The sequence below is a fragment of the Acromyrmex echinatior genome, chromosome 8 (assembly GCF_024713525.1).
Source record: "Acromyrmex echinatior isolate Ae372 chromosome 8, ASM2471352v2, whole genome shotgun sequence".
Classification (NCBI taxonomy): domain Eukaryota; kingdom Metazoa; phylum Arthropoda; class Insecta; order Hymenoptera; family Formicidae; genus Acromyrmex; species Acromyrmex echinatior.
Genome location: NC_141859.1, coordinates 13611692 through 13636565, shown reverse-complemented (window position 1 = coordinate 13636565; position 24874 = coordinate 13611692). Strand labels below are relative to the sequence as shown.

The following is a 24874-nucleotide window of genomic DNA, read 5'->3' as shown; positions in this document are numbered from 1 at the left end:
CAAGTTGTCTCAGTAATGTAAATTGTTTATACTTTATTATGTCTGTTAAATGATGATATTTTTTTTATATCTATATACGAGGGCAAGTCAATAAGTTCTTAGAAAATCTGTCAGAGGGCTCGTAGTGTCATGTCACACTACTTTTTGACAAGTAGCATCTTTCAGTTGATTACTGTAAAATTTTGAGCGGAATTCATCGCATGGTTTCATTTCTGTAGATGATTATAGCGAACAACCTTTGTATTTTTTGCAAAATGGAAAAAAACGAGTTTCGTTTGCAGTGATCAAACATCTACATATGAAAGGTTTAACGCCGAAAGAAATCAAAGCCGAATTGGATAATGTTCATAGCACATCTGCATCAACGTTTGTGACTGTATACAATTGGGTGAATGAATTTAAACGTGGTCATACATGTGATGCACTTCGTTCGGGACGTTCAATTGAGGTTGTTGTGCCAGAAATCATCGATAAAGTCCGATATCCATGATATTGTTTTGACTGATCGACGAGTGAAAGTGTGCGAGGCGCTTGTTGAGGCCACAGGCATGTCACATGACACAGTGATTTCAATTTTGCACGAACAATTGGGTATGAAAAAGTTATCGGCAAGATGGGTGCCGCATTTGCACTGTGGACCATAAGCGCGACCGTGTGACGATTTCAAAACAATGTTTGGAGATGTTTCAACGTAATTCAGATGAATTTCTGCGTTGATTCATTACTGTGGACGAAATATGGATCCATTACTTCACACCCGAGACGAAGGAACAGTCAAAACAATGACTTCACCGAGTGAACCAGCTCCGAAGAAGGCGAAGACTGTAAAATCGGCCGGAAAGGCCACAGTTTTTTGGGATGCACGCGATATAATTCATATTGATTACCTTCTGTCGAAGCAAACAATCAATGGCGATTACTACGCAGTCTTATTGGACCGTTTCAACAACATTTAAAAAAAAAAAGTTCCCATTTGACGAAGAAGAAAGTATATAATTAAAATGAACGTGGTTTATAAATCAAAACTTACAAAAAGAAGAGCATAAAACCACAGAAGAAAGTGCTTTTTCATCAAGACAATGCATGGGTTCACACGTGCCCAGCATCGATAGCCAAATTCAACGAATTTCGTTGAATTGAACAATTCTACGAATTGTTTCCCCATCTAGCATATTCGCCAGATTTAGCCCCCTGCGACTATTTTCTGTTTCTAAACCTGAAGAAATGATTTGGAGGAAAGAGATTCACCATCAGAGAGCAACTCATCGCCGAAACACTTATTTTGAAGGGTTGGACAAATCATATTCGGACAGCTTGAAAAAGTTGAAGAATCGTTGGATCAAATATATCGAGCTGAAAGGAGACTATGTTGAGAAATAAAAATGAATCGATAAAAAAAAATGTGTTTTTCTAAAAACTTATTGACTTGCCCTCGTAATTTTGTTACTTGTTTAGCTGATTGTAATTAAAGTAAAGAATGAATAATACGTTACCAATTGAAGAAGGTGTAGCGAGTAACGTAGAAAATTCATAATCCAGAGGTCCCGGATTCGAATCCCACTAAGGTGCGTAATACCAATTTGAAGTAATTAATTTCAAGTATAATTATTATAAATATCTTAGGAATAAAATTTGTAATCCTTAATTATAAATGTTTTTTTTTTCGAATATTAAGCTAGTGTCAGCTCGGATCCAATCTATTTCAATCCATTCAATTTATTTTCATGGATTAAAGTACGCATTAAAAAAATTTTAATCCATTTTAATTCATTCTCGTTTGTTGAGTGTTAATTTACTTGAATTTATATTTATAATATTGTTGACAATATTAGAAACAACGTTAAAAACCGTGAATCTATTACTGACATCATAATTATATTGTATATATAATTTATGTCATATTTTGCTTTTTTACTTATTTTCAAGCCTTTTTTATCTATTTTATCAAATAAAACAATTTCATTGACACTTTTTGGTAAATTTAATTTAAAATTATTTCATTCCCATAACTATCTCTTATAGTATTTGTTAGTAAGAATAAATAAACTTGACGAAAATTGAGACTTTTAAAGATTAGACTTTTAAAGATTAGACTTTTTTTTAATTAAAAAGTTAAAATTTCAGGTTAGTAAAATATTATAATAATAAGTAGATATTTTCAAAATTTAAGTAAAATTATATACAATTACTTACCATAATTTATATATTCAAAAAAGCATTTAAAATCAGATTGCCATTATTTCGGACACTGTCAGTAATTAGGTCTTTTTATCCTAATAAGATCTCTCCTTCCTCAAACAAGATTGGGAAGATTATAAAATGCAATGTTGACATAGATGTTGACGAAGATTATAAAATGCAAATGACAACTCAACTGCCTAATTTTCTTCCAATACTAATAAAAGAAGGAGAATCCTCGTATGAAATTATAACCTAACTTTTAAAGGATACGATTTTCCTTAGAGAATTTTATAATTTGAAAGAATGATAATGAAGAATTTTGAATGAAGGAAAGTTGATAATTTATATTCAGTTGATCATTTATATTAAATTGAGCAGTATTTACGTTGCACAGAAATTGCTGATATTATTTTTGGATTGAAAGGCATAGAGATATGCTCCATACAATTCCTATAAATGAATAAAAATGCATTCAGGATTGAAAAGCATTCATTTAACATTCGTGAATCAATATTTCTGAAAATCTGAATCCATTTTAATTCATTTTAATCCATTCTCGTTTGCTGGGTGCGTAATTACATTATAATTGCATAATTTATAATTTTGACTCGCATAGTCGTGAAGTTCCACACATTTATAATGACATATTTTCGATGTTGGTTATAATATGACATTATGTGGTTATGACAAATTCATGTTTACGATGATAAGACATCAGATTCGTTAAGAATGTCCAATTAATTACGTCAAATAGACGATACCTTGCTACTTAAGACATTATATGTATGTACATGTGACATTATACATATTTGATATAAATTTTATAAAAATTGTTAAATGTAACGTATTTTTTTTGTGAGATTATTCTCGAAGAGAATGCATAATAAAAAAATCTCGTTCAAAAAATTCTATGTGACCTTGCTCTGACCTTGACACTACTACCCAAACTCAAATCAATATCATCTCATGTTCCCCTCAAAAACTTTGTATGAAACATGTTAAACATGTTAAAAACTTTTAAATTTGTATAAAACATTTTTCTCTAAAATATTTTGTTTCCGAGATAAAAGTTTCTAACGCTTTATTTTAAACACACTCAATATACTTTAAGAGAAGTATACATAGTCTCTTTTACATTACATTTAAAAATATTCTTATTCTAATAATTATTTTTATGCAATTTGAGTAAATTTAATCTGATCTATCTTTCTCAATTAAAAATAAGAAAAGATTTTTTATATAAAATTTATTTTCGATAAGTTCCATATAATAGGAATATCATAAAAAAATTTAAACTTAATCTAGTTTTTTATGACCCACGCATGAATTACAATTTTCGTAATACATAACAAGTTTACATATGCCCTTAGATAAATGTGTTCAAAATCGCAATGCAATTCAAAACATGTTATGATAGTAGGTAGCAACAGTGTGAAAAAAAAAATATATATATATATATTATTATATATATATATAGAGGGGGAGGGGGAAGGGGGGGGAATATCTCTAATATATATAGCATCTAATATATATATATATATATATATATATATATATATATATATATACATAAAGAGAATAATTATGCTTTTTCTTTACACAAAAATATATTTCACAGAATGTTCATCTTCAAGTGTGTTTGGAAGTATTTGCCGTCTCCTTTAGTCGCTTGTTTATTAATTTCCTTGTGACGTTCTCGACTTACTATCTCTTCTAAGACTTCTCCATCGCCTTTGATTAATCTTTGCAAAAACACAGAAATTAATTCTAATAGTGAATTCGATTGGATACACTAGAGTACCTTAAAGCCATTGTATAATCTAAGCAGAAAAGTGAAAATATAATAATCTAAGTATAAAAGTAAAATGCAAATATTTTTAATTATAAAATACATATTTTATTTAAGCACAATAAAATATATTAATTTCACGATATAATTGTTTTTAATTAAACATATATCTTTACATCAATTTGTGTACAATTGCTTTAATTACATCAGCGCGCATCGAGTGCATCCAATCAAGTTCAATATAATATAAGACATATATAAATGAATGTAGAAGCAAGAAAGGTTCACAATTTTATATATATATATATATATATATATATATATATATATATATTTCATTATCTGCATTCAATTGTTTTGTCTCATATTTACCTATGTCTTCCAGTTTCTTCATCATATACTCTGCGCACAATGCTCTGCCTTTTTTCCCACTCCTCTTTTGTCATGGGTGCCATGGCTTTTCCTCTTTCTATTACATTCGATACAATTTCCTTCATTTTTTCTTTCCTATCTTGAACTTCTTTATTTCCTTTAGACTTCTTCTTATTGTGTCCTTTTTTTTTTGATACAGATTTTTTAAATTTCTTTTTCAATTTCTTCTTCATCCGTTTTTTCTTCTTCCGTTTTTTTAAAGCTTTCTTAAATTTCTTAGCTTTCTTTCTAGCTTTTTTCTGCTTCTTTTCATCCTCTGAGCTGTCAATACTGCTGCCACTATTACTGCTGTTAGTATCGCTACTACTACTGCTGCTGCTGCTGCTACTGTTACTGCTGGAACTGCTACAGCTACTGTCGCTACTACTGCTGCTGATACTAGAAGAACTAGAAGTAGACGAAAATCTTTTCCTCTTTAATTTCTTGTGACTTAGTTGAGTTATATTTTGTATATTTTCCACTTTTTTCTTCTCTTTTTGTTTTACATGTTCAACTATTTCTGTGTCATTTTTTATTGAATCAGATTTTTCTATCTTAGAAATAGATCTTGGTCGATTCATTTGCTCTTTCGAACTATCCTCTCGTGACAGCTGATTAATTGTATTGTAGCCAGTATTTCTATAATTTGGTATCCTGGATCTGTTATGATTAAACGTTCTTTCAAAAGATCTACTATATCTACTATAACGATAATTGTTATATGCATCTCTTCTATTTCTATTATAATAATTATGATGTCTATACGGTCGTGAATAGCCACAATCTCTTTGATTATTCAAAAAGTTACTGTGCCTCCGATTGTAAAATCTATAATCGTTACTGTATTTTCCACTTTTTCTTTGCAATTCTCTGGTTTCATACTTTTTAGTTTTACTTTTTATATCCTCATCTCTATTCTTCTTTACTTTATATGTATTTCTTTCCGAGTTTGAAATATCAGAAGAATTAGAACTATTGGAACTACTTCTACGTTTTGACTTCTTTCTTTTATCTTTACTGCAAACATTTCGTCTTTTTCTGTTCTTCTCGGAATCATTGGAAGAAGAAACCGAATGTCTCTTTACTTTTGCTTTATCAAATGACTCTGTCTCCATAGCAGGTCTCTCCAAATTATTCATCATAATGATAATCTATCAAAAATAAATTTTATTCAAAAGTAATCTAAAATCATATAGAATCAAATTCATAAAGATAAATGATTTGTATAATTAAATCTTTTATTTTGCATGGTTAAATATATGATTGCTCCATTTCTTGTATAAATACAAAGTCTGTTATTCTCGATAAAATGTGTTCATGTATTTCAACAATATATATATATATATATGTGTGTGTATGTATATACGTAATCATTCATAAGTCATGGAAAAAAACTTGACTTTCTAAGCAAATTTCGATATTTACAATACGTTACAAAAACCTAACCTTCTCCATTATGTTTGTCAATCATTACATCTTGAAATGTAAAATTATAGTGCCGAGAAAGCAAATAATCTATCTTTTTCCCATTTATTGATATCTATCAAAAGATTGAAAATTTAATAAAATGCTCTAAATAATTACCTGCTCATCACTCTCTAATCATCTCCTCTATTCAATCTTCATCACTTTCGTCGAAGAAAACTCGGAGCGGCGCGCAAGACCGGCAAAACTGTTTTTTTTTTCAGGGTGCTCTCCCATGGGATGCGAATTACAGATATGCGGAACTGTGGAGAACATTCATGATTGGTCGTGGCTTCATTCCGATCCCGTTCCGCTGATATGTGTTTTCCTATCCATTGAGAGTGTCGTCCCATAAAGCCGATTCTACATTAATTGTAAGCCGATCGCAAGTTTGTTGCGACAACCAATATGAAGCGTTGATTTCAAAATGCAAGCTTCAAATTGGTTGTGACAACAAACTTGCGATCGGCTTGCAACTAATGTAGAACCGACTTATCGTATGCGCGTATTCGCGTATCGAAGGATCCAATCAATTACTGACCTAGTTTCCATCGAGAATGTAAGAACCAACCAATTACAGTCGAGTATTCCTCTGTATAGTCGAACTATACTATGTACGACAGAAAAATGCTCGACTGTAGTTGATTGGTTCTTACGTTCTGATCCGGTTTAAACTCTTGATGGAAATTAGACCACTGACATTTCCACCGTTTTACGTACGCGACAATTTTGTTCTTTATGTCTTATGCAGCGGATCACGCATAAGCGGATAAGCGGATCACCAATCACAGAATTATTCTTTTAGATCTGCTTGCATAGGGCTACAGTCAATTTGAATGCTTTAAGCGCTTTTCAGTATTTCTATTCTTATTTTATGTCTTATTTTAATGAACGATAAAGACAAAATGATGATTACAAGCATTTAAAGCGCGTGAACGCATCCAAATCGACCGCAGCAAAAATTGGCAGAGATCTCCAAAAGAATGATTCTGTGATTGGCGATCCGTTAATCCATTTACATTAGAGATCCTAAAGGCTGCGTTCAGATTCCTACTCGGGTGCTCCTCGGGTGTCATGTCATCCTTATTTAAGTTTAATGTTCGGTGAATAATAAGGATGATATGATATCCGGGGAGCACCTGGGAATCCGAAAAGGAAAACTCACGTGACTGTGGATGATTCTGATTGGCTGGGGTATGGATCGCACATTTGTGCTCCATGAAGATAACCATGTACTATAACTTTATTTTATTCTGATAGAATACGTTGTTACATGGAACAACTTTTGTTGCCTATTATTTTGACTATTTTTGGTAATTTATCACATCCATGTAAAATTGTGAGAAAAAGCAATATATTGGGTCATCTAAAAAGTATCCGCGATACTTTGTTACTAGATATATGACCATCAACACACATCTAGTGACAAAAAACCGCGGATACTTTTTAGATGACCCAATATATATTGTCACGAATAAGCTTTGAATTAATAAATGCTACATTATTAAAAATAAGTAGTATGGAAGGTAGAGGTAGTTTTATTAATAATGTAATTCTCTTGTCGTAGATTTGGATTTTATATATTTTGGCGATGCCACATATTTGTTGTGCATTCAGATGTTTTAATAAATCCAGTGTAGAATATACACAATGGTCAAAGAAGACTAATATCGAAATGCATGGGCAGATGCTGCTTTGGGCGAGAATGCATCAAGATTCTTGGATAATTTGAATGTACATGATCGGACAAAATCTCCGGTTGTAAAAAATACTATTTTAAATCGTTTGTATTTTGTATGAAGAGTTTTAAAGTACAATTAAAAAAGTTTGTAAGTCATTCTATTAATTATAATTAATGAATCCTATTTAAACAATGTATTTGATGGAAATAATCAGCTGGGTCTAAATTCAATGATGTTTATACATGGAACCATTTGTATTTCGTATGAAGAATTATAAAATACCATTAAAAATATTTGTGAGTCTTCCAGACACTTTTAATTAAATATTTAATGTCATGTATTTGACCGAAATATAGATTCAAACGCTACAATTATGAAAATTCCGTTGGACGCGATCGGTAGTTTAGTATTTTGATACTCTTAGTTCTTCTCCGATCATATCATTCATAACAAAATTGCTCCGTTCAGCAGGAAAAGTAGTGTTGAGATTAGAAAATCTGTCATCAAATCTATTGTCATCTCAACAACTTTTCCTGCTGAACGGAGCAATTTTGTTATGAATGATTTGATCGGAAAAGAACCAGGAGTACTGAAATACTAGAGAGACTACCGATCGCGTCTAATGGAATTTCCGTAACCGTAGCGCCTGAATCTATATTTCGATCAAATACATGACATTTAAATATTTAATTAAAAGTGTCTGGAAAACTCACAAATTTTTTAATGATACTTCATAACTCTTCATACGAAATACAAACGATTCCATGTATGAACATTGTTGAATTTAGAGCTGGCTGATTATTTCGGTCAAATACATGACATAGTCCAAAAAAGATTCATTAATTATAATTGATAGAATAACTCGCAAACCTTTTTAATTGTACTTCAAAACTCTTCATACGAAATACAAACAATTTAAAATAGTAATTTTTACAATCGGAGGTTTTGCCGGTCATGCACATTCGAATCCTTGGATAATTTAAGATTGTGCGAAATGAGTCATCGTAATAATGTTATACAGAATTCAAATAAAAATAATTTAAAAAGTGCTTCTTTATTTAACGCTTTCCTCATTTCAAATACACTTTGAGCTATCAGACATATGTCTACGTTGAATTTTTATTTTTTTTAGAGCAAATACATATTTTAAATAAATACTTTGTTCCTATTTTCTGTAATGTAATCTGCAATATAACAGTGTGATTTTGTGTGTGATACTATGTAATAATTTTCTGTCTGATATAGAGTATGTAATAAATAATACAAACACATTGTGATAAAAATTTTATTTTGTTTATTATTTTTTATTGATATTTTACATTGAACATATCACTATTAATGAGTGAACACATAAAAAGATTAATTTAAACAATTTTAAATTGAAGTAATTGTCTGGCTTATACAAAAACTTATACGAAATAAGTAACAACAACGCTCACATGTGTCAACTGCTTAACAAATATGATTATTAGATTTATTTTTCTTATTTCAACATTGTGCACATGAACTTTCTTTTTTTTCCGCTTTCTTATTTGCGGTTTGCAAAAATTCTCGGAGGAGTAATGACAAAAACGTGATGGCATCACACCTTTTTTTTACTTCCTTCCAGCGACCTACCACCGCCAATATATCTGATCTCAAAGTACCTGAAATGAGGAAAGCACTAAATGAAGAACCACTTTTTAAACTATTTTTATTTAGATTCTGCATAGCATTATTATAAACACTCACTTTTCACACAGTCTTAAATTATTCAAAGATTTTGATGCATTCTCGTCCAAAGCAGCATCTGCCTATGCATTTCGATATTGGTCTTTCTTGGGAAATCTGACCAATGTGTATCTTTCATCAAATTTATTAAAACATCTGGATGCACACAACAAATATATGGCATCGCAAAAATATATAAAATCCAAAAGATAATCCAACAAACGAGAATAGATTGAAATGGATTAAAATGGATTCAGATTTTTAGAAATACAGATTCATAAATGTTAAAATGAAACCTTTTCAATCCTGAATGCGTTTTTATTCATTTATAAGAGTTGCATAAAGCAAATGTCTATGCCTTTTCAATCTTGAATGCATTTTTATTCATTTATAGGAATTGCATAAAGCATATCTCTATGCCTTTCAATCTAAAAATAATATTAGCATTTTCTATGCATTGTGAATACTACTCAATTCAGAATTGTGAATAGAAAGTCAGTTTTTTTAATTCAGTTAAATTTAAAAATAATATCAGCAATTTCTGTGCAACATAAATACTACTGAATTTAATATTCTGAATATAAAATGCAGTTTTTCAATCTAATTGAATAAAAAAATTTTTTATTTAGACATAAATGGACGTAAATGCGATACTTTATTCAAACTTATAAATTATTCAAATTTACAAGTAAGAAATTTTTCGTTTTAATTCAACTAAGTTCAAAAAAGTTGTAACGTAAAAATAATTAAGCTATATTCTTTTGTTTTTCTTTGATTAGAAGTAAAATGAACGATCGATGTAAACACTTGCAACCCAAGTTGAACACAGCCCGAATATTAACCTAATCACGGCGCACGAGATTAAGTTATCCAACATTTATCCAATGTTGTCTCATAGGCCCGATTGCAACGTTATTTTGATTTTAAGCAAAGCTTAAAACTCTTTTCTCTGTCTCTTTTTCGGCTTTAAAACGAGACAGAAAGAGTTTTAAGTCTCGCTTAAAGTCAAAGCAACATTGGTACAATCGGGCCAGGTAATGTAAATTGTTTATACTTTATTATATCTGTTAAATGATGATATTTTTATTATATCTATATGATTGATGATATTTTATTATATCTATAACAGTGCTCGGAATTAGTTGCTCATTTCGGACAGATTCTTGAGGCCACCCCCACTACCACTCGAGACTCGGCGGCCGAGCCCACGTGATGCTGTGCCCCAGGAGCGTCTCCTAGTAAGCAATTATTATAATACTGTAATTACGTCATAACAATAAAAGGAACGGAGAACAGAGAACAGAGAATAAGAATTTCAACCTATCAGAAATTATTTATTCCACAATACATGATTTCTGATAGATTGAAATTCTCTGTTCCCTGTTTCTTTTATTGTGCGGAGCCCCTTATATTGCCGAGCGCACCTTAATTCGAGTGAGATTACTCACTTTTCGCACTTTCATCTCACGTGAGTTTACCGCGTGATTCTGTAACGACGAAATGAAAATACGAAATCACTAGATTTGCCGATGTGAGAAAAAACGTGAAAATTGAAGTGAAACATAGGCCGCGGTCTGATTCACGCTCACAATGTTTAAAAATTATTTCATCCTTGTTGTTTGTCAAATATTAAATGAAGACAAACGATACTCATGAGCGTTATTAGCATAAATCAGATCATGACCATAAAGTTCAATTTATTCCTAATTTTTTTCCAATTCTAGAATTGAAAACAGATGACGAATAAGTCGAACTTCAATTAAAAGTGATTAAAAGTAAATCATGAGTTGTGGAACTGGGCCTAAACGATTTTCTGCCATTATTTACAAAGTCCTGTTGAAAATATATATCTCTAAACATTTTTCGTGTAATTCTCATCTAGTCAGAAATGATAATGGAATCAACATCGAATCGACCAATGCTTTCAACGTCAATCGACATTAAATCGACATCGATTCGATGTCGATTCCATTATTATTTCTGGGAATTAATTCTGTATCTTGAAACGAGATCAAAATTACAAAAGTGAGCAAATTTACTAGGTGCTGACCAAGGAAATTATTAGTATTCTAAAGTAAATTCGTTCACTTTTATAATTTTCACCTCGTTTCAAGATACAGAATCGATCCCCTGACTAGGAATATGGTTCAAAGGCCTCTTCAATATCTTCATGCAGTAACAAAATTGCTACCATGTATATTGCCATTTAATTTTATTTTTGTCTTTGAACTGTGCAAAATTATATTTAACCTTAAAACTGTCAATTCAGTCGATTCAGTCGGCTGTGGTTTCTCTCTCGTTCTATTTCTCAGTATTTCTTTCTTGGATCTTACGATTCGACAAAAAAATTTCTTGTCGAACGAACTCTTAGGATATTGAATAATGAAGCAGTAGCATCGAATCCACGTAAATCTAATAAAATTTCTAGCTCATGTATCCTCTTCCAATGTTTATTGTGTCTATCGCAAAGAAAAACATCACATTTTTCAATGTCCAAATTTTTTAAAGTTGTCATGTGAAAACAGGAACAAATAGGTCAGGCGGTTATGCCTCAACTGCCTACGATCCACTTCTCATCAAGCCAGAGATTGTAGGTCGTCTACATGTCAAACGTGCAGCAAGAAGCACATTACTTCACATGCAGGACAAAGCGCACCTGGAGACCAGAATCCACGAATCAGTCCAGTCAAACGAGCAATTCTGGCACTGTCGTTTTAACGCATCATGTCGCTTCAGATAGTACCAACAGGTCATATTATCCACAGCAGTCATCAATGTTTATGATCAACATGGCAATACGCATACTTGTCGAATATTATTGGATTCAGGGTCTCAATCCAATTTCATCACTGACAGCCTCGCCAAAAGATTGAATCTCACTCGGAAACAAGCTAACATGTCCATCACAGAAATAGATAAGTCTCAAACACTCTCTAAGCATACAGTTAATGTACGAATCAAATCAGTTCACACATCTTTCGCGAAACATTGAATGTCACATACTAAACAGCATCACTGAAGATTTACCTCCAGAGTCAGAGCCGCAAGTCGTATAACTACATAAGAGCTAATGAATTCCAATTTATGCTTCGTAAAAATGGTTCAAGGGGCCATATTCAAACAGTAGTCTTGCATGCATTGAAGACACAACGTATCACGAAGAAGCAATTTATCATGCTTATCTCCATTTATCGATGAATTATTAGAATAGGCAGACGCTTGCAGAAGGCAGTGCCGCATGATGCAAAACATCCAATCCTGCTTCCAGCCAATCATCCATTCACATATTTGGTCATACGGTATCAAAAGCAACTGCACGCAGGGGCGCAAACTACATCAACTGCCATTCGCAACAAGTATTGATCCTTATCAGCACAAAACATCGTTAGGAAGTGCATCAGGGAGTGCATGACTTGTCGCAAGGCAGATCCGCGTGTTTCCAAAGCAATCATAGGTGAATTGCCTGCATACAGAGTTACACCATCGAAATCGTTTGAACGCAGCAATATAGACTACTGCGGTCCGCTTCACATAAAGTCCGGACAACTTCACAACGCCAAAATAGTAAAGGCGTACGTTCATATGCCTAGCTACGAAAGCCGTTCACATCGAATTGGTGAACAATCTGTATCGAAACATTTCTGAACGCTCTCAAGCGCTTTATAGCCCATCGAGGCAAGATATTACATATATATTCTAATGGTACGAACTTTCAAGGAATGCGCATCGAATGCGTTAAAGGAACTTTATCACATGCTTCGCAGCAAGGCTCATCAAGATAAGTTGGACAATCTGCTGAAAGAAGATTGCATCGAATAGTATTTCATACCACCTCATGCCTCTCACTTTGATGGCATTTGGGAGACCGCGGTTAAATCCACAAAACTTCACTTGAAACTGCGTCGGTGACGCAGCATTGACATTTGAAGAAATGTACACGGTGCTTACTCAAGTGGAGACACTTAAATTCACGTCCAATTACACCTTTATCCAACGATCCTAATGATCTATTTTACCTAACACCTGGACATTTCCTGATCGGAGACTCTCTTACCGTTGTCCTGCAATGAGACGTCACACATTTACCCAATAATAGACTTCTACGTTGGCAACGAGTTAGTCAAATATTTCAGCATTTCTGGAGGTGGTGGAGTCGTGAGTACCTACAACAACTACAGCAGCGTACTAAGTGGCAGCAATCCAAGGAGCTACACCCAGTCACTGACGACATGGTCATGGTTCAGGAGAATGACTCATTGCCACTTCATTGGGCTATCGGACGCATAGAGGACGTGTATTCTGGCACAGATGGGATACCTAGAATGATTTCAGTCCAAACTGCTAAGGGAACATATAAAAGAGCGATAACCAAAAAATATATATACTATCAATGCGCAAGGAAGACTAATTATTCAGTTGTCTATGTGCGCGCAATACTTGCGCTCCGTATCCTTGCTTATTACTGCGCAATTTATCACATCTTTTTTTATATACCTTTAAATAAAATATAAAATGTTTCCAACAGTTTGACAAACACATTCAAGTATTTAAGTAGCAGTGATCGTTTATGCATATTAATGAAAATAATTGCTAATAATTTTACACAAAAATGTGTAATCATACGTAAATAAAAAAACATTGTGGTACTGTATCAAATAAAGAAACAGAATTATAAAAATAGAATATTGTTATCAACATTCATTATTTTCCTCTCGCATTTTAATAGAGGGAACAATGGTAAGAATTTTTAGAATCTCTGTTTCACAATACAAACGTCTTTCTGGTTCCATCTCCCTTAATCGAGCAACAATAAATAAACCCAGATGTTCGCAAGCATCAATAATCCTAGATGATGATTGTTGATGTATTTGATTTTGTGACATTTTCGTATTACCTATTCTTTTTAATGCTTGTACTGCTTCTTCCATAACAGTTGTCCTTTTCATTGCGCCACATTTTACATAAACTGAATTATTAGCTTGCTTGTTATTTTCAGACATAGAAGTTGAATTTGAAGATTGCGAAGATGTAGATGTACAGCGAGAATTTTGTAAGTTTTCAGAAGCAAATAATTCAGAATTTGTAATGTGAAACGCACATGGCTCTTCAGATAATACAGATATATGTGGAACTTCAACTTTTTCAATTGAAATATTGCTACTGCTGGCAGATGCAGATATATGTGTGAGTGGCACATTTGTTTTCGCAGAGGATTGTTCAATTATATTTTCAGGAGAACATGTGGGCTCTAATAAAGATGGATTTAAATCTATAGAATTGGCATCTTGATGTAAAGCCTGTGAACTAGATTCATCTAAAATGTTGTCTGATATCAATACCCATTTCTAAAATAAAACATAATGTCTAATTTTATATTTATGATGAAATGAATTATGTATAATGATGTACACCCAATTAATTAAAAAAAACATTTCTCATTTCTTAAAAAGAAATTGCTTATTTTTTTTACTTAATTCTTTAGTTATAGTTACCTGTAAATTGAAATCAAAATGTAGATTATTTTTTTTGAATTTGCAAGAAGATTATTGTTCATTTCTTCATTGATGTTAGTGATAATAAATGCCTGACCATCATCTTTTAGACCATCAAGATTTGATGAGCTTTCTGTTTGCACACAGCCTTTCTTTAAGAATAGCAGACTTGTGTAGAATGACCACTTAAGTTTATAAATCTCATCTACATCTTTACCACTGCATCTTTGTTTTGATTCTCTTATTCTTTTTTCATTATTCATAAATATAGTTCTCATATTAATGAATCTGTCATGAATTATTTCTAAAAAATAAAATATTTTAGATATTTAGCTTAATATAGAGAAATATAACCTAACATAACCTTAATCTGTTCCATTAAGGACAAGGAAAATGAGGTAAAGAAAATTCATAAAAATAAAATTTACAGCTACATTATATACTTATTTAAATCTTCTACTTACCTTATATTGGGTCATCTAAAAAGTATCCGCGGTTTTTTGTCACTAGATGTGTGTTGATGGTCATATATCTAGTGACAAAGTACCGCGGATACTTTTTAGATAACCCAATATTTGAGATCCCCATAAGATGCTACCTCTTGCCAAAGGACTTCTTTTATATCGTTTCTTATGTATTGGATGAGAAATATTCCTGCGATCTATTTTTTACCGCATCAATCAATAAAAATTCTTGATCAATAGTAAATGTCTGCTTTTTTGCATTATACACATAAACTTATATTCTTGTATCAAGTATGACACTTTTGACTACAATTTACTATATTGTATTATCGAGACACATGTGCTGGTATCACGTGACTAAAATCACAATATTTCATTGGCTACGATTGGCCGACAACTGCGATTGATGATTAGAAAATAGAGCATTGTCTAAACAGCAGTCACTAATCTCAATCGGATCTCAATCGGTTACTGCTTTGCTTTGATTGATTGAAAAGTAATCATCAATCATCAATCGCAATCGCAATCCAATCGGCAATCGCTAGTGTGATTACGGCTTTAATCTGTTTTCCACATGATTATGTGCATGTTGCGTATCTTCGCTATTTTTCCAGCATAGAGAAAGTGGTATCATCAAATGTCTTCAACATTATATTTCCACGTCAGAAAACGAAAAGAGAAATTATCAAGGGGTCTTTTACGGCATTATATTCATTTGGGGCTTCCCGAACGTTTCGAATCTGTGTAGTGAATGCTATATTGACTGTCACTCTGCATGCCGTCGCAAGTTGCCCCGACTGTCCCGAAATATTAAAGAGATTCGTCGCTTATTTAGGGAGGACGAAAGAGCAATCGTGGAATGATTCGCAATCTACTATAATTAGGATATATCTAACGCTCGCTTTTAACCAATCGATAACTTGGACAAATTCTGCTACGATTTTCTTTGATACGCAAAACCGCGAATTTCGTATCACACCCATAGCCTCAGGTTAATTCGAAACCGGGGAACCGGCCGAGCCTCCCTAACATGTAACACATCACGTGACCTGGTCTTCTCTGATTGGACTTGGTAATCATGCTCCGTAGAACTATGGTGAGGGTATGCCGTTTAGATGACTGCAAAAGCAGTACGCTTGTCACCTTGTGCTGCTTTTCTCAATTTTACAATTGATAAAATCTTTATAAGTGATACATATTATTAATCTTGGAAATATATACTTCCTCTATTGCACATACATACATGAAATAAAATTACGAATTTTTACATTTCAGATATCTGAACAGGATTTGTGCATATTATAAAATGCCAGGTGCAGTTGCTCCAAATTCTAATAAAGAAGAATATTGCTACACAACGGAGGATATTTGCCCAAGATGCAAACTCAAGACAAAAATGATTGATGCTACCGGAATTCGTGATTGGAAATCTTCAAAATCAGCTTTACTGTGTGAGATTGGTACTGAAACATGCATAAAAATGTTTTATAATATATAACTCTCAAACATCAATATTATAATTTCTCACTCAATATCAATATATTAAATTCAATATAATGCAGTATGTAACGATTACGTAGTTGCGTGAAAAATTAATATATTCTCAGATAACATTTATACATAAGATATCTAAAAGATGTGATTTTAGACATCTTTTAGACATAAGACGTCTAAAAGACGTCTTTTAGATATCTTATGCAACATAAATGTTATCTGGGTTGATGTTAATAACAGTTAGTGAGACAGATATTTTTCTCTAACGTATGCCTCTTATTTTTTAGGTTCATTTCCATTCATCAGAATTATTCTGCATTGGTAGCAAAAGGATTATGAGGAAATGTGTCATACGAAATTTGTTTTGCAAATGTGATAAATCTAAAATTAAATAGAAGAAAAAATTGAAACATGTTATTCATAATGATAGTTGTTGCGTGAAAAAACTGCCTGTGGACATAAAAATGTTAGAGAAATCAGTTAATAAAACAGTATCTGCAAAAAAAGGCTATATCAATAATATCTGCAATATGAATGTTGTTGTCTTACAAACCTATGAATAATGCAAATTAAGTTCCAAAATATTATATAAGAAAATGAAGTTTTAAAAGAAAGATTTTATCATTTACGGGATGATTTGGCACATGTAAAGTCCTTTACATTTGATACATTAACTCCTTGATCATGATGGTTAATTTTGCACATATTTCCAATTGTATAAATTCTAAGACGTCTTATTATAAGAGATAAAATTTTTAATACTACTTCTGATCATGATATACATGCTATTTATATATTGGGAGTACAAATAAATTTCCGCTGTTTTTTATCAAAATTAAGCATTTATTGTGAAAGAACGATACATAATGTTTTATTGAAAGTATTGTCCATCGCTAGCCATTACTTTTTCCCATCTTTCTGGTAGCATACGGATACCGCGTTGGAAGAACGCTTCATCTTTTAAGGCTATCCAATTATCGATTCAATTTTTGGTATCTTCATATGATGTGAAGTGCTGCTCAGACAGGTCATGCGTCATCGATCGAAATAGATGGTAATCGGAAGGGGCAATGTCTGTGAATACGGCGGGTGGGATAGAACTTCCCAATTGAGTGTTTCCATGTAGGTTTTGACCAGCGCCGCAACATGTGGTCGAGCATTATCATGCAGGAGAATAATTTTGTCATGCCTGGAGTAATAGTGGGCGTTTTTCCTTGAGTGCTAGGCTCAATATCATCAATTGTGTTCGGTAGAGAGTCCCAGTAACGGTTTCATTCGGTTTGAGCAACTCATAATACATGAGGATCAAGTTGATCCCATCAAATACACAACATGTTGAATGAGTTTTTTTCCATGAATATTCGGCTTGGCTGTCAATGTTGAAGCATGACCAGGTGATCCCCTCTTCTTTGGGTTATCGTGGTGGATCCATTTTTCGTTAAGTGACTATACGATGCAAAAAACCCTTTTGTTTATGCCTTACAAGCAGCATTTCACATCATAAAATTGCTTGTTGAGTCGCTCCTAATGTAAATGCAAGTTCTTTTTGCGTTTGGTACGAATCTTCATCCAATAATGTTTCCAATTCCGCGTCTTCGTACACTTTCGGCCTTCCGCTACGTTCTTTGTCTTCGATGTCAAATTCACCGTTCTTAAACTTTTGAAACCACGACAACTTCTCTCACTTAAGGCAGCCTCACCATATGCTTCTACAAGCAATCGATGAGTCTCAGCTGCAGATTTCTTCAAATTAAAGAAGTAAATCAAAAGTTCCCGTAAATGACGCTTATTCTGCTCAAAACTCGGCATTTTCGCACAAAAAAAATATATGATGCTGATACAAAATCGCTAGTATTTCAAGGTTATGTTGTTGACAGATGTCCAACCTTACGATATAACGTTTTACATCAGACAATTTTATCCATAGCTAGTGGCGCTGTCTTTTGTCAAACGGCGGAAACTTATTTGTACTTCCAATAGATTTTATTGATAATTATAGCTACTTAAGATTTCAAAAGTAAAAGTTTGGATATGTATGTTTGTAAAATATTAAAGCGATTTAGTAATAAAAACAAAATTTCTGGCAAAGTAATTGTTTGATTTTTTAATCATAAAAAATATAAAAAATTAATTACAAACATCATAAAAAATTATATGTCATTAGTCAAGAAAAATATAAAATATTTATTCAACATAAATTTTTAAGATATATTACACATCATTTATTATAAATTGTCACATCTATAACAAGAAAGGAAAAATACTTACAATTCAATCACATAAAATTGACAGTTTTTAAATATAATAATTATCATTATAAATAACATGTTTCAATCTTTTTTTTCTTTATGATTTTACAAATTTATCACATTTGCAAAACAAACTTGGTATGGCACCTTTCCTCATAATTTTTTTGTTACCAACGCGGAATGATTTTGATGAATGAAAATAAATCTAAAAAATAAGAGGTACACATTAGAAAAAATATCTGTTCCACCAACTGTCATTAACGTAACAATATGTTAGAATGTTTCACGCAACTACATAATCGTTACATTGTAGGAAATGATAAAGAAATCGGGCCAAACATGAGTATTACGGGTGAGAACCTTGATATGTCGTTCGTACAAAATTTTTGTACTTAATTTTTTTTTAATTTACAAGAGAAAAGTAGGGCAAAGGGTTAATACAATTAAATTTTACTAAAAAGATTAAATCAAATTTTTTCGGAGACGCTATATTGTGTAGACTTTTATATTTGTATACGATAAAGTATTCTCGTAATAAAGTATGCATTTGTGTGTGTATGTGTGTGTGTGTGTGTGTGTGTGTGTGTGTGTGTGTGTGTGTGCGCGCGTGCGTGTGCGTGTGCGTATATTATTAAATTATAACTTCACATTTAATTACAATTTTCATGCAATATATTATTTTTTCATACATAATTATTCAATTACAATTTTCATATAGTATTTAATTAATTATTATTTTTAATTTATTATTTTTAATTTTATTACTGTTTAATATTATTATTATTATTAATGTGAATTATTTTTATATAAATTCGTTCGTTAACATTATATTATTATATAATTCTAATTTAAAAATATACTCGCTATAAACAATTTTCATAATACGATCGAATTATGTTTTTTTTTTTAAGAAAAATCATTTTGTATCTTTAAAAATCAGTTTGTAGCTTTATAAAATCTCAAATTTATAAACGCATTTTCAACCCACAACATGGCGGCGAGTCATGTGACCTGAGACCCACTATATCAAAGGTACCGATGCTCAGTGTAATACTGTATGTTGTTACGTCCGCAATAACTTTTGTCTAAGAATAATTTCTAAAATCACCGGCACAAGACACGAACGCGTCGAGTCGTTTAGACTGCACCTGACATCTCTCCCACGAGCAAACCAGAGAATACGATTATGGAAGGGGTTTTAGAAACGCTCACTGGGCAAAAGCTAGGAGGCAGTGCAGAGAAATAGCGCGCGTCATACGGGGGACACGCGGAAATTGAGTCTTCTTTCCACTCTAACTTTTACTAAAAATAACATGTGCAAACGTAATGCTAAGCCGAATGCGATATTCTCGCAATTTCAATTTCTAGGAATTTCAATCTCAGTTAACTCAAAACGCCAATTCAATTTCTAAATCCTAGTTATAAGTCCTAGTTATAAGAAATAATCTCTATGTTAATTTAGAAGTAAAGCTGTCTAGTGTAAAATTATTTATTAAAAGTTTAATCAGTGTAAGAATCATTATTAAATATACATTCAATTATTCTTATTAGAGCGTATATTCCATGGACATCTCCATACTCTTAATCAATTCATTCTAACTCTAATAATAATATGACCGCTATCGAATATTAACATAAGGTGATCGCGCACATCATTTAATATGACTCAAATCGGCAGCCAAATCTAAGGAGCAATAGAAGCCTAGACATACACTTCCGCTAGCATTTGGGAACATCGCAGAGTATTCATCCGAGGTATCTCAAGGTAATGAAATCTCTACACCTCACTAATCGAAACTCGCTATAAATGAATCATAGAGCATGTGTCCTATCCTCCCGCGTTCGCGCACCTCTATCGATGCTCGACTTTTATCCGTACATCGTAGGTACGTAGCGGCTGTTGTGCGTCCGCCTTGTTCCACCAACATAAAGAGAGTGGAATAATTAAATGCATCGAATATTACACCGCCTTCTAAAATTATTACTTATTGCCTTCCAAAAAGGAGAATTATTACGAGATTCTGTGTCATTACATCCATTTGGATTACCCCGAACGGCTCGAGACCTATAACGCATGCTGCCTGATATTAGTTACGCTTCGCACGGTTACAACTTGCTCCGAGTGCCCAAGAGTATTAGAAAGATTCCTCATATTCTTGGGAACGACGGAAGAGCAACTATGGAACGACTCTGAATCCACTATAATCGTCATATCTAGCGTTCACGTCTAGCCGAAATCGCGAGTTCCGTATCTCACCTATAGTCTCAGGTTAATCCGAAACCGTGAATCGACCAGATCACCCTGAGACGTAACAATGTATTGTACTTATACTGTAGTGAGGCTCTCTAGTGCCGCTTACCGCGCTACATGTAATAGAGGAAAAAAGAAGCAAGCGACTGTTTGTGCAGTTCCTATAGTTACCTAGTTAATTTCTGTATCACGTACCGCGTTACATGTAATCGCACCCTCAGGTTAGAGTCTCATGAGGTGTATTTATCGCGTATCACATAATCGCGTAACCAATTGAAAGCGATGTTGTGATTTCATGTTTTACTGATTACTGATTGGTTACACGATGCGCGATATATGGCAAATATGCTTCATAGGACTCCAACCTCAGAAGTAATTGGATTAGATCAAAGAGAATGGACTGCTCGATCGTATCTAAATATGGTCGACAAAAAATGAGAGAGAGATAAACCGTGGAAGATGGCCAATCTCCCTCTCATTCTCTCTCTCTCTCTCTCTCTCTCTCTCTCTCTCTCTCTCTCTCTCTCTCTCTCTCTCTCTCTCTCGTTATATCGTTGAGTGAAAGAGATAAAAAATTGGCCATTTTCTATGGTCTCTCTCTCTCTCTCTCTCTCTCTCTCTCTCTTTTTCACATTTTTGTCGATCATACTATTTATTAAATACAATCGAGCAGTCAATTTTCTTTTTGGATTAAATCGAATTGTGAGAAGTGCAATGTGCACGAATTTGCATGATGTAATAAAAAGAGTGCATCAAAACAAACAGGTACGTACGTTAACTGTTATTCTAATAATTAATATTGTGTATTTTATTCTAAAATATATATCACTAATGGAAATATACAGTTTAGTAAAGAAAATCTGGAAAAGCAAAATATAACCTCGGTATTAATTTTTAATTATAATTCTAAGTTATAATTATTAATCATAACTTTGGTAATACTCAAGAATTATATCCTGCTCGTCGATTTTGATGAAATTAGGCTTATTTGACGCGTTTTTGCATAAAACGAAAGAATCTAGCAAAAAAAAGCGTCCTGTGAGCGAGATATTAAGCGTTAAAGTTAATACAATAACTATTGAAATTAGGAAATCTGTCATAGAGAAAATGAGGTCTATAATTGTACTGTTCCACATGGGTTTCGACTTTTCACGCGAAGCGACTCTCACTCTCTACTCTCACCTCCCTCCTCCATTACAAAAAGGCGCATGATTTCTATAATTGTACTGTTGTTGTTGAGATTAAAAAATCTGTCATGTAGACAGTGGGATGTATAGACTAGGGGTACGTTCCGAGTTAGGGACTCTGCACAATAAAAGGAACAGGGAATAAGAATTTCAGGAATTCTGTATTCCACAATACATGATTTCTGATAGGTTGAAATTCTTATTCTCTGTTCTCTGTCCCTTTTATTGTACGGAGTCTCTTATGCATGAAGCGCATAATGCATCATTTGTCCTCATTATTCACCAAATAATAAAGAAGAAATAATAAAATAATATATCATGCGCTTCATGCGTAATTTGGAACGCATCTTAGTGCTTATTCGGGGCGGTTACGCCGTCCCAAACAAAAAAAAAACATATCCTACCCACTTGGGACCTAACAGAAGTTGCAGCGTAAACAGTGGCCTAGTTTCCACCGAGGGTTTAAACCGAATCAGAATGTAAGAACCAACTAACTACAGTCGAGTATTCACTTGTTACAGTCGAACGACAGGGGAATGCTCGACTGCAGTTGGTTGGTTCTTACATTCTGATCCGATTGAAACCCTCGATGGAAACTAGGCCACTGTCCGCTTGGAATATTTCTAACCCATGAAGACAGCGCGGTATGAAAACAGTCTTTTTACTGGCAAGGACGCAGTCAGATACAGAGAATCATTTCATCCTTGTTTAACGTAGGTAAACAACAAAAATGTAATGATTCATGTATTACACTGTGTCTGACTGTATTCTTGCTGGAAAGCACCCACTGTCTAGGCTGCCACTTCTAGGCATTTCTAGGCGGTTAGACCCCAATCTGATAGGATGTTTTTTTTGTTCGACTATGCCGTCCCGAACCAATAAGTACTAGTCTATACACTGCACTATCTACATGACAGATTAATGATCGTGCTACATAGTAGCATTTTAATCAACTTTAACGCTCAATATCTCGCTTCGCAGAGCAATTCCGAATATTTTTTTGCCAGATATTTTCATTTTATGCAAAAACGTGTCGAATGAACCGAATTTTATCGAAATCGAAGGTGAGAAAGAGATTTCTTAACCTCAATAGTTATCAACTTTACCGCTTAATATCACAGATCAGAGCAACTCTTTTTGCCAGATTTTTTCATTTCATGCAAAACCGCATCGAATAAGCTTAATTTTATCAAAATCGGACCAGGACACAATTCTTAAGTATTACCATAATTTTTAATTATAACTCAAAGAGTATTAACAATTATATATATTATTATATTTATTATATAATTACATATTATATTTTACAGAAAATTGTTGCCTTATTTGTTATATTAAGTCAAAATGTTTGTATCGTTTTTCGTTCATTTTATATTATATATTGCAATAACAATGTATTTATATAATATTCTTAAGATTTCCATGAGTGCTTTCTATATAACTGTTGTATGTTTCGCGGATTTTCTCCATGTCTAGATCCATTTTTGGAATGCCAACGTTTCGTGAGCCTTGCAGTCCACTTCATCAGGACGAGGAGCAGCCTGATACTGAGCTGTTCCTCTAGGCCCTTCCTTTTTATTACGCTGCTTGTTGGAGTGGGAGTAGATGGGAAGAGGAGGGGGGGAGAGGTGGTGGAATGTACAATATTTATATTGGGTCATCTAAAAAGTATCCGCGGTTTTTTGTCACTAGATGTGTGTTGATGGTCATATATCTAGTGACAAAGTACCGCGGATACTTTTTAGATGACCCAATATATACAATATCTCTCTCTATTCATATAAATTATTAATAAACATAGGAAAAACCTATAAGGATGGATATTTGTCTTATGGAATATTTTTTTTAATAATGAGGATGATGAAGATGATAATTGGCAAATGTATCATGTCAGAGAATCACACTTGAAAATTAATAATTATTATGAGAACATTGTCCTTCTGTATTCTGTCACAGATAATGACAAAAGGTTTATCTATTATTTATTATTTTATATTGAATGCTATTTACATAGAACAAAGTAATTACTGCATACGAATCCATATTCGTAACATATTTGCAATGTTAGCACAGGGTATCAATCATGAAATTTTATCCCTAAGATGGAAAGTGAAAAGTGAAAACTTTTATTATTGAAATTAATGGAGAAATTTTTCACTTTTCATTTTCCATCCTAGGAATAAAGTGATTGATATCTTGTGTGCTAACATTATTGCAAGTATGTTGATTCGTCGTAAACACTCGGTTATTTCAATGACGCATTCTTCATTCCACAGCCCTTTTCCGCATCGTGTGATTTCACTTTTAGGATGACTTTTATTAAGCTCCGATTAGCTTAACCATTCTAGTAACTTTGTAGGATTCCAACTGAAACAGATGTCAGAGACGTTCTCTGGAGACGTTCTCCAACATCATTTTAGAAGGAATCCTGCAAAGTTACTAAGGCTACGTTCCAAAACTTCCTCTCCGAGGAAGATTTTACTCTATATACTATAGTATA

The 24874-nt window shown here is 33.0% G+C and overlaps 1 protein-coding gene, 1 long non-coding RNA gene and 1 pseudogene across 3 annotated transcripts; 1 reads left to right on the top strand and 2 right to left on the bottom strand.

Moving 5' to 3' along the window:
• Window positions 1-3769: 3769 nt before the first annotated feature.
• LOC105149801 (uncharacterized) lies at window positions 3770-6121 on the bottom strand. Its single transcript, XM_011062476.2, has 3 exons — window positions 5966-6121; window positions 4343-5532; window positions 3770-3923 (listed from the first exon to the last, which is right to left on the bottom strand). Exons 2-3 carry the CDS (start codon window positions 5521-5523, stop codon window positions 3794-3796), a joined length of 1311 nt encoding a protein of 436 aa, XP_011060778.1. The 5' UTR covers window positions 5524-5532; window positions 5966-6121; the 3' UTR covers window positions 3770-3793.
• A 7807-nt stretch (window positions 6122-13928) lies between these two features.
• On the bottom strand, window positions 13929-15037 carry LOC147908827 (uncharacterized; annotated as a pseudogene). Its single transcript, XR_015545955.1, has 2 exons — window positions 14730-15037; window positions 13929-14582 (listed from the first exon to the last, which is right to left on the bottom strand). The product of XR_015545955.1 is annotated as an uncharacterized LOC147908827 (transcript).
• Window positions 15038-15059: 22 nt separating this feature from the next.
• Window positions 15060-17179, top strand: LOC147908826 (uncharacterized). Its single transcript, XR_015545894.1, has 3 exons — window positions 15060-16381; window positions 16469-16653; window positions 16975-17179. It is a non-coding gene; the product is annotated as an uncharacterized LOC147908826 (long non-coding RNA).
• The last annotated feature ends 7695 nt before the right edge of the window (window positions 17180-24874 follow it).

Bases quoted from the DNA above. Each gene is read 5' to 3' on its own strand.
- LOC105149801 (XM_011062476.2), bottom strand. From the start codon at position 5,523: ATGATGAATAATTTGGAGAGACCTGCTATGGAGACAGAGTCATTTGAT. The intron at 3,924-4,342 runs GTAAATATGAGA...GTTTTTGCAAAG, and splicing joins GAAGAAACTGGAAGACATAG to ATTAATCAAAGGCGATGGAG.